This window comes from Chinchilla lanigera, unplaced genomic scaffold (assembly GCF_000276665.1).
Source record: "Chinchilla lanigera isolate Chin_1 unplaced genomic scaffold, ChiLan1.0 scaffold00023, whole genome shotgun sequence".
Classification (NCBI taxonomy): Eukaryota; Metazoa; Chordata; class Mammalia; order Rodentia; family Chinchillidae; genus Chinchilla; species Chinchilla lanigera.
Window position 1 is genome coordinate 21313055 of NW_004955424.1, and position 17961 is coordinate 21331015.

At 35.4% G+C, this 17961-nt stretch overlaps 1 protein-coding gene across 6 annotated transcripts in view; it reads right to left on the minus strand.

The window, feature by feature from the left end:
• Ehbp1 (EH domain binding protein 1) overlaps positions 1 to 17961 on the minus strand; it is a 348572-nt gene that overhangs the window by 161582 nt on the left and 169029 nt on the right. For all 6 annotated transcript variants that reach the window (XM_005385727.1, XM_005385724.1, XM_013514692.1 and 3 more), the window contains 2 exons: positions 15357 to 15594; positions 6483 to 6672 (listed from right to left, as the gene is read on the minus strand). In XM_005385727.1, the coding sequence (XP_005385784.1) occupies positions 6483 to 6672; positions 15357 to 15594 (428 nt within the window). The remainder of the gene's footprint in view (positions 1 to 6482; positions 6673 to 15356; positions 15595 to 17961) is intronic.

Below are 17961 nucleotides of genomic sequence, written 5' to 3' on the forward strand. Positions count from 1 at the left end.
AGGAGTAGCAGCTATATTTGTATCAGACAAAGTAGACTTTAAAGAAAAATCAGACAAGACAAAAGAAGGCTACTATGTGTTGATCAATGGAATAATTCTTCAAGACATAACAATTCTAAATACGTATGCAACAAATATCAGTACTCCCAATTTCATAAAACAAAAACAAAAAACATAAAGAAACACACAGGTCCAAATACAGTAATAGCAGATGACTTCAATATTCCACAGTCACCAATAGATAGGTCATCCAGACAAAACAAGAAAACATCAGAGTTAAACTGTACCATATATCAAATAGACTTAAAAGATGTCTACACAACACTCCATCCAACAATTACAGAATACACACACATTTTCCTCAACAGCTCATAGAACATTCTCCAAAACAGATCATATTTTAGGCCATTAACTAAGCCTTAACAAATACAATCAATCAATCAATCCTAACAATTTCTTGCATCCAATCAGATCATAATGGAATAAAACTGGAAATCAACAGCAAGCCCAAGAAACTATGCAAACATATGAGACTGAATGATCCACTTCTGAATTATCAGCAGGTCACTGAAGAAATCAGGGAAGAAGCTTAAAAATTCCTTTAATCAAATGAAAACACAACAAACAGAATCTCTGGGATATAGCAAAGGTAGTGCCAAGAGAGAAGTTTATAGCTGTGAGTACCTACATAACAAGTCAACAAAGATCACAAATAATCTAATGATGCATCTCAAAGTCTTGTAGAAAAATAAGAACAAACCAAAACCAAACCTAATAGAAAGAAATACTAAAGATCACAGCTGAAATTAATGAGATAAAGAATAAAAGAACAATATATAGGTTCAATGAAACAGAGTTGATATTTTGAAAAGATAAATAAGATTGATAAACCCTTAGCCAACTTAACCAAAAGAAACATGAAGATCTCTACAATTAGAGATAATAAAGCAGATGTTACAACAGACACTGCTGAAATCCACAGGTTTATTAGAGACCATTTTAAAAGCCTATATTCTAATAAATTCAAGAATCTAGAAAAAATGGGTAAATTTCTAGACACATATGACCCAATGAAACTGAAACAAGATATAAAAAATCTACACAATCAATAACAAGCCATGAGATTAAAGCAGTAATAAAAAAGTCTCCCAACAAAGTAAGGCACAGGACCAGACAGTCACTGATAAATTTTATCAGACCATTATACAGTTTGCTTCTCAAACTATTCTATTAAACAGAAGAGGAAGGAGTGCTTCCAAACTCAATGCACAAGGCCAACATCACCCTGATACTGATACCAGATAAGAAGACAACAACAACAATGAAAAAAGGAAACTATAGACCAATGTCCTGATGAACACAGATGCAAAAATCTTTACTAAACACTCAAACCAAATTCATCAACATATTAGATCTTACACTATGAACAGGTTGGTTTAATTCCAGCTATGCAAGAATGGTTTAAGATAAGCAAATTAATAAAAGTGATATATCACACAAATAAATCAAGGATAAAAATTACATGATCATCTCAACTGACATAGAAAAAGCCTTCAACAAAGATCCATATCCCTTCATAATCAGAAACCAAGTATTCCTCAAATTAGTAAAGGTCACGAATGACAAACTCACAGCCAGCATCACTCTAAATAAGGAAGAACTGAAAGCATTTCCTCTAAAATTAGAACAAGGCAAGCATGTTCACTTTCACAACTCCCATTCAATATACTGTAGTTCTTGTAATTTTAGCTTGAGCAATTAGGCAAGGGAAAAAATAAAAGGAATACAAATGGGAAAGGAAGAAGTCAAATTATTCTTGTTTGTAGACAATATAATCCTAATCCTATAGATAAATGACTCTACCAAAAGACTTTTACAGCTAATAAGAGAATTCAGCAAAGTAGCAGAAAAAAAAAAAAATCAACATTAAAAAATCAGTACCTTTTTTATACACCAATAATGGACTAGCTGAGAAAGAAATCAGGAAAACAACTCCATTCACAATAGCTAACACACACCCACCCCCACACATATACACACAACCACAACAATGCAGGGATCACTCTAACAGGTGCATGACCTGTATGAAAATTTCAGAACACTTAAGAAAAAAGGTGATAAAGATATCAGAAGATGGAAAGACCTCCCATATTTGTGGATTGATAAAACTAATATTGTTAAAATGGCTATATTACCAAAGCAATCTACAGATCCAATGCAATCCCCATCAAAACACAAATGATCTTCACAGAATTAGCAAAATCCTAAAATTCATATGGAAACACAAAAGACCCAGAATAGCCAAAGCAATCCTAAACAAAAAGAGCAGGGCTTGGAAGTATCATAGTATCTAAATTTTAAATTATACTACAAAGCTCTAGTTTAAAAAACAGCATGGTACTGACATAAAAAATAAGACACATAGACCAATGGCAATGAATGGAAGACACAGAAACAAATCCAAGCAACTACAACCATCTGATTCTGGACAACTGAGCCAAAAATTTATGTTGGAGAAAAGACAGTCTTTTTATTGGTGTCAGGAAAACTGGCTGTCCACCAGAAGACTGAAACTAGAATGCTACTCCTCACCTTTTACAAAAATCAATTCAAAGTGGGTCAACAACCTAGATATAACAAAACTGTGAAATTAGAAAAAACAAGAAAACAACAAAACCAAAAAACACAGAGGAAACAGTTGAAACCACAGGCACAGGCACACCATAGCACAAGAAATAATAAGACTCACTCAACAAATGGGATATAAAAGTTTCTACATAGAAAAGGAAAGAGCTAGCAGAGTGAAGAGAGCCTACAGAATGGAGAAAATCTTTACCAGCTATACTAAAAAAAAAAAAAAAAAACCTCAAAAAATACTACATCGTCAAATAGCCCAGTCAATAAATGGGCAAACAAAATGAACAGATACTTCTCAGAAGTAGAGATGAGCAATAAGTATATGAAAAAATATTCACCTTCTTTAGCCACTAGGGAAATGCAAATCAAAAATACACTCAGATTCTATCTCACTCCAGTCAGAATGACTATCATAAAAAATACAAAAAACAGTAAATGCTAACAAAGATAAGGGGAAAATGAACCCTTCTACACTGCTGGTTGAATTGTAACTTAGTACAGCCACTATGGAAATCAGTATGGTCCTCAAATAACTAAAAATAGACCGACCATTTGATCTAGCTATCCTACTTCTTGGTATCTATACCTGAAGGAATTAAAGTCAGCATACTACTGGGATGCCTGCATACTCATTATTATTGTGGCACAATAGCCAAGACAAAAAAACCAACCCAAGCACCCATTAAAAGATGAACAGATAAAGAAATACAGTGTTATATATAATACACCCAAATATATAATGGGAGTATTTTTTAGCCATTAAGAACTAAATTTTGTCAATTTGCAGGAAAACTGATGAATCTGGATATCATCATGTTGAGCAAAATAAACCAGTCTCAGAATGATAATATCACATGTTCTCCCTAATATGTTCGATCTAAAAAGGATGACAAAAAGAAGGGAAGAGACTATTACTAGAAAAGAGAAAGGGAGTAAGGGAGAGGTGCAGGATGTTGTAAGGATGTATAAGGCGGAATGGATACGACCAAAATATATTATACACATTGAAATTCCCCCTCAAAATGTGAAACTAGGAAGGAAGACAGGGCAAGATGATGATGAGGGCATAGAAATGACCAAAGTTTGTTATGTGCATGCACAAATCTGGCAAAAATAAAAGCCATGAGTCTACATAACTAATATGCACTAAGATACATAAAAAAATACATGATCTCATTACACACTTTTATCATATAACAAAAACAGGAGATTAACATGTATAAGGTTTGAAATATTGAAACAGAAATAATACATAAAAAGATAAAAAAAAAAGTAATAGTTGCTTTTTTCAATGTGCTGGGTACCCTCCATCCTGCCAAGACCCTTCTCCTCAAAAGTAATCTTTATTGAATTACTTTTGAATCCTCCTACAATATTTACATGCATGTTTGTTTACATACACATGTGTATACATGTGAATGATTTTAAATAAAACCTTATAAATGAAAGGAATCATACTATATTGGTTTTTTATTAAGTTTATTGGTAAATTCTAGGTATACATAATGATCACATTAATCACAGGGAATTTGTACCTGTACCTGGGGATTTAGCTCAGCAGCACAGTGCCTGCCTGGCAAGCGCAAGGTCATGAGTTTGATTCCCAGTACAGGGGAAAAAAAAAAAGAAAGAAAGGAGGTAGAACGCTCAGTCTTCCCAGAAACATCATTTATTCCACAATGTATCTGCAATGGGACCTTATCCTCAAAATAATTTAAAAGGTAGCTATTTACATAGGTATTACGTACTTCACTACAGAAGAACTTAATCACCATCTAAATAATGTTTCTATGGAAAAATACTTAGAATTCCAACTTAGAGAAATAACTCTCCTGAGTAATATGGCACAGTGGAAATAACAGTATGGCACAGTGGAAAAAGTATGGGTTTTATATGTGAAAGACTTTAATTTTATTCCTGGCTCTGTCATTATTATAGTCTTTTTGAGCAAAACACTAAAATTCAATTTCTCATTATGTAAAATGGAGATAATGGTTTGCATTTCTCAGGCTGCTCTGACTCAAATGGGTTAATCAGGCACACAGTAGGTAATGTAAGTTCCTTTCTGTTCTCCTACAAAGGAATTCTTGATTAGCTTTCAATCTCTGATGGACTGGAGAAGAAGAATAGGGCAGGGAGTATGCAAAAAGGAACTAGAGATTCAGAAAGACAAGGAAGCAGTACAGGTGTTCCTTATGATCAGAATGGATAAAGGACAGTTTCTTGATTCTGGCTAGTGCCCAACTGTCTTTAGTTTTGCTTTTACTGGTATTACAGTTAGCCATCTCCTTTCCTTTACATTTCTACCATCTGCTCCTTTCATTTGCCCCCCCCCAACCGCCTCACCCCCACAACCACAACACAGAATTTATTCCTGGTTTTTAATCTTGAAGTCATAGGGGTAAAAATAAAACAAACATATGGGATTGACCTCTTGAATGACAGAATAAGGACCTCAATGAAGTCACTCTCCCTTTAAAATACCCAAAATACAGGCAAACAAAATCAGCTGGTTCAGAACTCTGACATTTTACAAAGTCCACAGAATAAACTAAAAATTGTCCTATCCAAGAGAAACTACTGAACTGTGATGCCTGAAGAAAAAAAAGAGCAGACAAGGCACCTCAGGTGGAGTATGGTTCCAAGTCCACATAATGAAAATGTCAGGTTCCAATCCTGTCTCTACTGGCACCTTTCCTTTATCCTTCCTAAGATCAAACATACCCTATTTTTATCCAAACTACCTGTGAGAATTTAATAGTCTAATATAGTAATAACGACAATACATCATGGTCAAAAGTTATTTACCTGAAAAAAACTTGATACAACCCGTACTTCTACTTACACATAGAAGATGTCACACTGTACACAACTGTTTTATATCTTGTTTCAATACCAGTGTCTTAAGACAAGGTGGCAGTATCAAAATTCTTCATAAAACATTTTTCTACATTGACCCTTAATCTTTATGTTTGTCAAAAGATGATCTCTATTCCTTCCTCTAAATTCATATAAGCTATCCCTCACACTTACCTGTATTCAGAGTATGCTTTTACCTTTCTTTTCTCTTTCTTTCTTCCTTTCTCTCTTCTTTTCCTTTTTTCTCTTCTTTCTTTCCCTCCTTCCTGTTATTTACTAATTTATTTACATATTGATTGACTGATCAGCACTGCGGCCTGAACTGAATCTAGGGCCTTCACATTGAGATGCATCCAGCCCTATTATTGGTTCTTAAGCTTGAGACAGGGCCTCATTAAATCTCTAAGTTGCCCAAGATGAGGTCAAACATGCAGTCTCCCTGCTTCAGCCTCCAGGTTTATGGGATTACAGACATAAATCACCATGCCCTACTTCAGCGTATCCTTTCTGTAGAACACCAATCAGTAATTATAATGCCTTTCTTTCTCACTTAAAAATAGCATTTTAAAAATAAATCTTGGGGCTGTATCTCAGTGGTAGAGTATGTGCTTAGCATACTCAAGGGCCTGGGCTCAATCCCATGCACTGAAAACAAATCAACAAGCTGGGCACTATAGGACACACCTGTGGTTCCTGCTTTTGGGAGGCTGAGGCAGGTGTATCTGACTGAGTCCACAAGTTTGAGAATAGCCTAAGTAACATGGTAAGACTCATCTCAAAAAACAAACAAAACATTAATCAATTCAAACTATCTAATCTATACTGTCTATAAGTTTATGGGCTCATAAACACATTCAGTGTCACAGTTGCTTTACTTTTACTTTTAAATCCTCAAAACAGCTAATAATTTTTATTAATTTTAATTAAATTGCATGGAGGAAAAAGAGCAACCATTAATACATGATTCATTAAGAATAAAACCCTACCTTAGGAGAAGTGGACAGATCTCTTCCTGCAGAAACAAGTGTGTTTTCATTTACTCCTCCTGTCTTTGGTGACAGAACTGGTGGAGCTGGGGCCTTTCTTTTCACTCTCCTTTCAGTTTCCAGTTCTTGAACTGGATTTACCAAATTATTTGCAGGAGGAGTTAGTTTAGGTTCATAAAAAGGATTTGATCTAAATAAAAGAAGAATTTTTGTTAAATATATCTCAAAAACAACTTAGTTTCAACTAAAATAATAGAACATGTACTGAAATCTATGTTTTTCCTAAATGAACCCAAACCAGTAAAACTTACAATTTGGAAACAGTGACTGTTAATCTTTTGGTCCATTTTTATCTGGATTCAAATAAAAATTTCTGCTTTTTAGGTTTTTAAAAGTTTTTTTTTTATAAATAAGCTCATGGTCAACTTGAACTGATACATATAGAGCCTTACAAAAAATGTAATGTTAAAAAAAGGAGATCTATTCTCCATACCCAAGGAAAAGGAAATAAATTGTAGAAATGTTGACTTCGTTTTTAACGCACCCCTGTCATCACTATTTCTATGTTAATTTTCCTTTTCATTATGGAACATCTTTCAGTGGTTTATTCAGGAAGTTTCCGTTAACAGTAAATGTTTTCATTTCAGCTTCAGAAATAAGTAACAGTTTAGCTGGATAGAGAATTCTACTTTTCAGTTATTCTATCTCAGTGCTTTGAAGTCGTTAGCCTATATTTGCTTCATATTGTTCCTTTGTAAGTCATTTCATGTATGTGGTTGCTCTGAGGATTTATTCCTGGCCTTGAGCAGTTTTACTCTGATTTGTCTAAGTGTAGCTTTCTTTTAATTTCTTCTTTCAGACTTCTTGTATTTCCCAAGTCTAACGATCCATGTGTTTCATCAGTTCTGGAAAATTATCAACTATTCTTTCTTTGATAGCTTTTTCTCTATTTTCCCTAGTCTTTTATTTAGAAAATCTTATTAGCTGTATAAGGAACTATACATTTGTTGCACTTCCTAACCTCTCCTTCATATTTTTACAGATCTTTACGTCTTCTGTGTTACATTTTAGATAATTCCCTCACATCTTTTTTTTTTTTTCTTTTTGAGACAAGGTCCTGCTATGCAGTTCAGGCTGTCCTTGAGCTCACTTTGTAGCCCAGGCTGGTCTCGATCCCTCACAGCTCTGATCTCTGATCCAGTTCAACTTCACCTGTTGAACTGGATCAGAGTTCTTCATTACTCTACATCTGTCTAATGTTCAATTCTCCATGAATTCTCTATTTCTAAGAATTTTGTAGATCAGATATCCCTAACTATTTTTCCTAAATGAGCAAAAAATATTTCCGTTTATATGAAATATCCGGAAGGGACAAATCCATAGGGAAAGAAAGGAGATTAGTGGTCGCCAAGGGGTAGAGGAAGTGGGGAATTGGGACTAACTGCTAGTAAGTATAGGTTCCTTTTAGTAGTGATAAAAATGTCCTGGTATTAGACAATAGTGATGGTTATACAACATATTCAATATACTACCAACCACTGAAGTGGTTTTCAGATGTGTAATTTTATGTTATGTGAAGTATCTATATCTCAATGTGAAAAATGCTGTTAAGAAAAAGTGAAAAGGAGTAATGTCTATGTACAATATGGTGTGATCACTTACCTTTTTTTCTACAAATGAAGTTACATAATACATGTAAAATGCATGCAGTAAATAATAGTGCTCTGCTCCACAACACACAGCATAAACCTTAGTAGTACTATAAGATTAAATCACCTAGGGATGTTGTAGGCATCTTAGTTTGTGTAAGTGCACTCTACGATATTCATGTGATGCCATAACTGGCAAATGAAGCATTTCTTAGACCTCATCTAAGTGACACATAATTGTATACTTAAACAGTATTTTCTGCAAGGAAATTTAAGGAATTAGCACAATTTCCATATTCCCTTGATCATCTATAATTAGAATTGTCTATTTCAAGATTTTCTACATCATCATGAATTTTTAAAATTTATTTTTATCTTTATATTGTATAGTTGAATAACAGATTGGTTATATCAGTAACACACTGTGAATTTAAAATTCATCAGTTGTATTAAGGAAGTGCAAATTGGACAGAAGAATTTTAAATGATATTAATTATTGTTTGAAAATTCACCTAAATTATTGTTCCCTTGTTCTCTTTGATGGTTTGATCAATCCTCCATCCTGGTAATCTGAGGAATTTCATTGAAGATAACAATGTGTGGTATAACAACCCCTGTTAATCCCTATGATTTGGTTTGAAACACCGTATCATTTTTAATGTCCTTGTTATGTTTTGTTTGTATTTTAACTTGAAAATCTGTTTATCTGGACAACAATTAAGTTTATTAAAATATATACGAAGCATCTCTGAATGAAATTCAATGATGCTTCTTTGAGAAACTGACACACAGCAATATCAGAAATGATTGCAAGTGAGCCTCAAAAGTCATTTCCTAAATATTTTGAATTAATACTACAGCTTTATCAGTTTTCATTTTTGCTACATAAACTGGAATAACAAACTATTTGCTAATCAGAAGAAAACCAAGAAACGCATGTAGTTTTTAAGTATAAAGGATGCGTGCTAAAAAGCAGCGAAGATGTGTGCCTTCTCTTGGTGCTGATGGATATGCTGGGCAAAGAAGACTGTCTGCACATCAAAGGACTCAGTATTATTTGTGGCAATTTTATGTTGGAGGATACAGGAGGGATCTGGTAATGGACTATGAGTCACAGAAGCTTTTCACTTCATGAAAGGTCGTAAGTTTATTATTGAAATATGAATAAATTTTGAAAGATTTTTGCCACTGACTGCACTTTTGAAGATAAAAAATGAGATATACCAAATAAAAACATAAATCAAGTTCTTGGATTTGCGGATTAAGTGATGTGCAATCTTTAGAACTTTTGTGTATATTCCTACAAAAAAAAAAAAAAAAAAAAAAACCAGGAGAGTTTATAGACTCCCTTTGGTAACCCCAGATGACTGAGCAATTTAGAAGGCTCATTATTCATGGGAAACTTTGACTTTCATGTGAAAAAAGAATAGTTAAAAGGTAACACCCAGTGATTCTGACTTTAGTTTTTATGGAGGCGTTTTAAAAGTTTAAGCAAACATTATGTCCTTTAATTTGTTAATAGGAAAAAGGGTGTGTATATGTATTGTGTAATACTCATGCATCCTGGAATGATTGAATGCTTGTACTTAAAGTTTTCATTGACGTTCAAATACTCTAGGTGTGTGGCTATTACTCACCACCTATGCTGCCCATGAGAAATTTTATTTTGGTCACATATTAGCTATTTCAAAGAAAACAAATATAACAACTTTAGCAAGAGTTGAGCCAACTTTTCAAACTCTATATAGTTATTATTTAGTACTGAGAACTCAACCTGGGTTTGGAGTCAGATTATTATCATGATGTAATTCTAAGTACTTCCAGAGGTTAAAACTTTTTTAGCTTTTATCACATGTAGCACAAGTGAGAGTCATTATAAATATGTTGTAAAATGGGAAAAGGTTGAGAAACAGCTCCAAAGCAACAAAGAACAAATCAATTCCCTCACTCTTTCAAACAAAAGTCTCAAAATCTTTGCTGTTCGTCCTTTTAGTTTCCTTAAATCATCTTTTTTCCTAAGTCAAACAGTCCCTCTCTCAATCAGTGCTCATTTCATGCACTCTTGGGACACTTTCATCACTCTATTGATCTGCTCTGTTAATACTCTGAATCAATTCTTAATAAAATGCAGCACCTAGAAGTAAAATAATTATCAAACTAGGAGCTGACCAATCCATAATAGAGAGTACATGTCTTCCTTCTCATAATTACTCCCTACTTTCATTCATAAAAAGGGCCTTTTCATCATTACCCTTTTAACCCACATATCCCATATTTTGAAAGACCTTCCTGTTAAACTGCATTGGAGGAACAGGTACTGGGGCTTGAACCCAGGACCTTTGCACTGAGTTACATCTTTAGCCCTTTTCATTTTTAAAACTTTTGAAACAGGTCTAAGTCACTAAGTTGCCCAGGGTGGGCTCAAACTTTTGATCCCGCTGCCTCAGTCTTTCAAAGTATTCAGGTTATGGGCATGTATCAGCATAGCCACTTAAACTGCATTTTTAAAAGGATAATATTTTCTCCTGAGATTAAATGTTAACACACTAAAGTATTTCCAAGTAAAGACCATATAGCCTCACTGCAAGTTAACATACTATTAATATTTATAATATAGTTATATTATTTATTGTTAATATTTTATAAGTCTTCCCTGTTCCCCACTAATTATTTACATCAAAGAATTCTAGGCTGGGAAGAACTAATATAAGATAATATTTTTGTTAATAAAGTTAAAGAATGCTGTTCTTTTTTTTTTTTTTTTTTGGTTTTTCTCCGGTACCGGGAACCGAACTCACGACCTTGCGCTTGCCAGGCAGGCGCTTTTGCCACTGAGCTAAATGTTCTTTTTGTTCATTTTGTTTTGTTTTTTAAGACTGGCAGTTCAGGCTGACCTTGAGCTCACTATGTAGCCCAGGCTCGCCTCGAACTCACAACGATTTCCTTGCTTCTGCCTCCTGAGTGCTGGGATTACAGGTGTGTGCCACCATGCCTGGCAAGCTGTTATTTTAAAAACAGCATTATTTAGATATAACTAATATACACTAAGGAGCCCATATTTAAATACAGTTTGGTACACTTTTAAATATATACACACAAGTGAGAAACTATCATCATAATCAAGACAACAAACATTTCCACTCCCCAAAATTTCTTCCCCCAAAGGCCCCATTTTAGTCTCTTCCTTCTTCTATTGCCAAACAAAGTTACCTGCTTTCTCTGACTACAGGTTGTTTGCATTTTCTAGAATTTTAAATAAATATTACTATGCACTCTTCTCTGGTCTGGTTTTTCACTCAGCATAACGTTTTTAAAGTTCATACATTTGGTAACATATATTAATAATTTGTTCTCTTTATTACTGAGTAGGATAGTAGGCTCCACTGTATAGATATACTGTAATTTGTTAACCCATTTGTCGATTAAATTTGGAGTTTTCTTTTTTGTCATTATAATAAATCTGTTAAAATATTCATATAAATATTCTTTTTGTAGACATATGCCTTGGGTTGAAAATGGGCGCATGTTTTACACTTTTAGAAAGTAAAAAATTGGTTTCTAAAGTAGTTGCACCATTTAAAATTCTGTAAGACTTTCAGTGGCTCCATATCTATGACAATATGTGGTATAATCAGTCTTTTAAATTTCAGCCATTCCTCTGGGTATGTGGTGCTATTTTATTGTGATTTTAATTTTCATTTCCTTAATGACAAATTAAGCATAGCTTTGATGCTTCTTTCCATATTTTGAACAGAGGTCTTTTTCCTACTTTGGGTACTGCAAACCATTTCTACTAAACTGAGGTTTGCCTTTTCATTTTTAAAAGAGTTTTATAAAGAAAAAAAGATTTAACTTTTATGAAGTCCAAATTAACTCTGGTTCTTTTGTGTGTTTGCACTTTATTTAAATCTTTGCTTGCTTCAAGGTCACTAAGGTTTCCTCCTAGCGTTCTTCTAGACATCTCAATGTTTTCATATAGTCAGATAGGCATGGAGGACAAACACTTCTGGGCCTTTAACCCGTTACTCATTAAAAGTATGATTTGTGTTTTCTTCTGAGGCAATCAGGTATTTAAGAAAGGTTTTTGCTAGAAACAGTGACTCTTCACTTTGGCACACAGATGCCCAGTAAATAACTAAAAGCAAAGCAAATTTGACATTCATTTTGTATCAGTCTCCTTTACTATCTGAAAATTTCAGCTCAGATCTCTCCTTGGCACTATAGATAGGCACGGTGTTCATTTCGGGAGTTTCTATCTAAACATGGGCAATACAAAGTTAATTAACCCTAAATCTACATTACTTATCTCATCACCCTTCAAGGCTGAGGACACCAAGATAAAAGATTTATACGGACATTCAACTACCAATGAGTGCTCAGAAGTCTCCAATAATTACACTAAACTTACAGGTCACTGTGGATTCTGGCAGGGCCTCCAAGACTGAGACTATCCCAAGCAGAAATAATGATCTCATGGAGATGGAATTGCCTCCTCAAGCAGTGAGGACTTCTCTTGGAGCCATCTTGCAAAATCAGAACTGAGAAAATAATCTACCAGACCCTAGTCCACCTCATCTTACCCATAAAGCTGCTATCATTCTCTTATTAAGGGACCAATGTGATCCTTTTTATCAGAGCTGTGCCCTCTTCAGCTCTTCAAGTTAAAGTCTTATTTTCTCTTACTTTCTAGTTCTGCCTAAATGTGGCTAGGTCATTCACTGAAATATGCTGAAATTCTTTTACTGTGACAGGAGTTAAAGCTATAAAGCTTTCATTTGAAAAGAGAGTCCCAGGGACCCCAGTTCACTAAGGGTGAATTAGAAAAGAGTTTCCCAGAGTTCAGCCATCCAGGCATTTGGAGCCGCCTGCAGTCATGATTCAAAGAAGGCTGGCTAATACTCAAGTCGGCAGTAGATCTTGGTATTATTCACATGGTGCTGGGTTTACTGCCACGGAAAAAGCAAGGGGTCAGGGATGCTTCAGATTTCAGAAGAAGGCCTGGGAGGCTAGGCAGCGTGCCCCTGGGAGGGCAGTGCGTGAAGCTATGAAAATGTAGTAGAGACTTTAAGAAGTTAGAAAGTCAGGAACACAGAAAATTTGAGGAATGTCACAGGTAGTGAGCTGAGCCTGCCCATGAGAGAAGTCACAAGAGCTGTAATAGGCAACGCCATATGGGTGGGGCCATCCAAGTTGTTTGGAGCTCACATCTTTGCTCCAAAAGGGCAATAAAAAGCATATGAGTGCTGGATATGGAGCTTCAAGAGTTAATGTTTGCCTTGCTGGGTCTCAATCTTGCTTTGATCACACTGGTTTTTATTCCCCTATTTCTTCCTTTGGAATGCAACGTTTCAAAGGTATGTAGGAAGTATTTTACTGGGGCTCATAGCAAAGAGCCTACCTTGACTCTCAGGGGAGACTTTGGACTCAGACCTTTCAGCAGTGCTGAAGTTACTGACTTTGGTAACTCTTAGGATGGACTAAACATTTTTTGCATAAAGAAATATGTATAAATCTTTTGTTGGCCAGGAGTGGAAAGTTATAGTTTAGATCTGTGGTGTTCTCCCAAAGTTTCAGAGACAGGGCCTTTGGAAGGTGACTATTTTAGGGGGTTTATTTGGCTGACTTATTGTCAAGAGGTGGAGTCTGTTCAGAAGAGGCAGGTCAAGAGGGCATGAAATGGAAGGTGTATCTACCTCCCGGGCTCCTGCCTTCTCTCTCTCTGCTTTCTGGCTGTTATCATGTGAGCAGCTTTCCTTCCTTTATGCCCTTATGCCATTCTGTCCTGCCTTGGAGCCAGTATACTGAAAACATGAACCAAAATAAACCTCTCCTTCTTTAAATTATGGATACTGGGTATTGTTTCCCCGTGACAGAAAGTGACTAACACAAGAACCTACTCTGTGGATTTAGTTCATGATCCCATCTCTTCTTTGGGAGGGCCTCCTTGGTCTCTGATAAAATGGGGTCTGCTCATTTGTTTGTCTGATTTCGTTTTGTTTTTTGAGTTTTGTTATTTTACTCTGACTTCAAAATTGAGATCTTCCTGCCTTAGTCTTCCAAGTGATGTGGATTATAGACATGTGCCACTGTTCATAGTTCAATGTTGTAGTTCTTACTTTTATGCATATGTTGTACTTCTAGTTAAATCTGAAAGGGTGGATTCTAAGTCCCTAAATTTCCATATATGTATTGAAAACAGTTTATCAACTATTATAAAAAAGAATTCTACAATTTTGATTGTGATAGAATTTGTGCTGGGCAATTTTAAGTGTCAATTTAAATGGATTTAAGAGTACCTAGAAAACTGGCAAAGTATAATGTCTGTGAGGCTGTTTCCAGAGAAGACTGGTGGTATCTGAGTGGACTAAGTGGGAAAGATCCCCGCCTAAAGTGATCAGGCAACATCCAGTTGGCTAGAAACCTGGGTACAATAAAAAGAGAGGAAGGTGAATTGGCCTCTTTCTCTTGGAGCTGGGAACTACTCTTCTTTATTTCTGTTCTCTATGGGATCACTGTCCTATGCAGCTTGTGTCCAACATCTGAAAACCACTGTTTCAAATATTTTCTTCCATTTTTTAGGTGAGATAGATGATAAATCTAGTGTATGTTATTTTATCATGGCTAGACATGAAAGTTATATTGTTTTTTAAACACATTCAGGGCCTTGGTCCATGGCCATACAAACCGTGCACTCTATAACTCCAAATTACAATGTGAACATATCTCCTTTATATCCCCATCCTAGCTTTGGGCAAAATGGCAGCCCTAATCATATTATCTATTCATTCTGAGCCTGTGATCATCTCTAATTTATAAATGCTATGATTCTGTTTGACATTCAAACAGGTCTTCTCACCAAATCATATCATAAGTGATTATTTGGTTTCCACAATAGAACTGTAAACATAACTGAAATGTAACACCTATTGTGTCTAATTAAAAGCACCTAAATACCATTTACAACATGGTCTCTGTGAGAAGACACAATTGGAATTCCATGCAGATTTCAGAAATATTTTTCCCTTGTTTGTTAGTTAAGGATATATATCAACTACCCACATGGAAGAGGGTTAGAGAATAAGAAGACTAAATTTCAAATGGAGAATGAGTTCAATCTGAAGATACGTATTAATATTTTCACATATCTAAAAGTTGTATTATAGAAGGATCTCCTCAGTCAACGGAGAGATTGGCCTGTGATGATAGTAAAATGAAATGTACTTACTCATCCAACTCTTCTTCAGTTTTAGAACTATCAGCATAGAGATACTTGCTCATGTCCACAGGTCTTACATTTTTTCTTTTTGTAGACTGGGGAGGAGATTCCTTCGGAGTTGTAAAAGTTTCTGGCTCATCAAATGGATTCAAATACTGTGGAGTATGCACATCTTTAAAGGGATTACAGCTGTTATTATAAAAAGATTCTTCTGTTTTTTTAAGCAAAGCTGTTTCAGTGATTGGTTCTATAAAATAATAGCAAGAGACAAGTTAAGCTAATAGTACATTTTTTATATAATGTTTTCTTAAAACACACACACACACACACACATGCACACACACACACACACACAATCTTTCTTATGTCAAACACTTGTAATCCCAGTACTCAGGAGGCTGAGGCAAAAGGATTGTGAGTTCCAGGCCAGCCTGTGCTATATTGCAAGACATAACTCTGTCTTAAAACAAACACACACACACACACAAACAAAAAGCAAATAAACACACAATGGTGAGTTAATAAGCTATGGGGCTGAGAAAGCATACTGCACCAATATATTTTATAGGTGCAAAGGAGTCTTGAAGTGTAGAACATGTGCTATCTAAATTTGTCTACTTCTTTACAAATGGTACTCTCAAAAATGTCATCTTTGGGTTGTTAATGTTCCATGACAGCCTTTATAATCTCCAATACTATCAGCATTATGGTACATGAGTTTTGGAAATGTTAAACTTGTTGGAAACACACTGTACTAGTTGCTATTCCAAACTGAAACATAATAAATTCATTTTGCCCTCATGCAAACAAGCAAACCTGTGCCAGATATACGGCAACCCTCCTCCAACGTGAGTAAGTAGGCCTGTGCCAGACACTAGCACAACCCTTCTGCTCCAAGGGTGAGACCATCCACCAACTCCAAACTGGCTCTACATTTTGCTTCCCTTGGCACAGGGACTAACCTATTGACCCCGATCCTGGATGAGGACAGCAATTGGGGAAAGAAGGAAACAACCAGACTCGTGATTGTCAACATTAAGCCCAATACCGACCTGTGGACTACAACCAGCAGAGACAGAGGGATGATCACATTTCCCATCTACTAATGGGAACATGGACACATCTTAGCTTGGATGGTTAGGACAGTCTTTGGTAAAATGACAGAGAAACCTCTGGTGCTGGGAGAGCACATCTAAAACCCACAGGCCCTAAAATTAGGCAGAGAAAATCATGACTGGTCACATCAAAAGTCTTAGTTACTTTTTTCACTGTTGAGACAAAATACCTGACACCCAAAGTTAAGGGAGGAAAGGTTTATTTAGTTCACAGTTTGTAGAGGCTTCAGTCCATCATCAGCTGGCTCCAAGGCAGGGTGGCACATGGCAGAGAACAACAGTTCATGGCAGCAGAAGACAGCAAAAACACCCAAGGGAAGGAGAGAGAGAAGCCTCTTTCTGCCCTTACATTGTGTCCAGTTTACTGAGATTAGGGCAGTGCCAATCTAATCAGTGGACTGACCCAGCAATCACCTACCCCTAATGCCAGCACCCTTAATCCTGGGACTGCACTACAAATCAATCATACACTCTAGATTCAGCCACCTCCCAAAAAACCCTATGACTGCATAAAGCTTTGCAGGGACATCTAGACACAAACCATTCCACCACTCATTGAAAAACAGATCTTTTTTCTTTGACTCAATCTTTTTTTAAATTTTTTTTTCTATTTTTATGTTTAATCTTTTCTTTAATGGGTTTTTTGAGATTTAGCTTTTTTCCTGCTTTGTCTCCCCTCTTTTTGTCTCCTTTGCTCTTTTCTGCTTTTAACTCTATTTTTCTTTTACTTCCTGTATATTTCTTTCTTTAATAAATAGTGTTGGCAAAATTGGCTATTTGCATGCAGAAGATTGATACTAATCCAAATCAAAATTGATCAAAGAACTAAATATTAAAACAAAAACAATCTGCTGGAAGGTAAGATAGGTAAAACTCTTGAAGTCTTAGGCATAGGGAAGGAGTTTCTGAACAGAACCCTTGTTGCACAGGAAATAATACTAAGAACCAACAAATGGGATCATATCAAATTTAAAAGTTTCTGCACAGTAAAAGAAATAAGCAAAAAAGTGAAAAGATAACCAGTAGAATGGGAAAGAATTTGAAGCAGCTATTCCCCAAACAGTGGACTAATATCAAGAATGCTTAAGGAACTAAAACAAAATTAGACCTCCTCCCAAATAAAAGAATCATAAATCAGACAAGTAAAATGAATAAACACTTAAAAGAAGAAGTACAAGTGGCTAATAAATGTGTGAAGAAATGCTCAACATCACTGGCCATTAGAAAAATGCAAGTTAAAACAACAATGAAACTCCATTTTGCCTCAGAAAAAATGGCTATCATTAACAAATAAAATTATAACAAATACTGGTGAGACTGCAGGGGAAAAAAGATCTTCTACATTGTTTGTGGGAAGGTAAACTAGTATAATCATTATGGAAATCACTATAGAGATTCTTCAGAAAACTAAAAGTAGAAATTCCCTTTGACCCAGCTATTTCCTTTCTGGGTTAACTTGCTAAAGAGTTAAAGACATCCTATTACAGAGACACACGAAT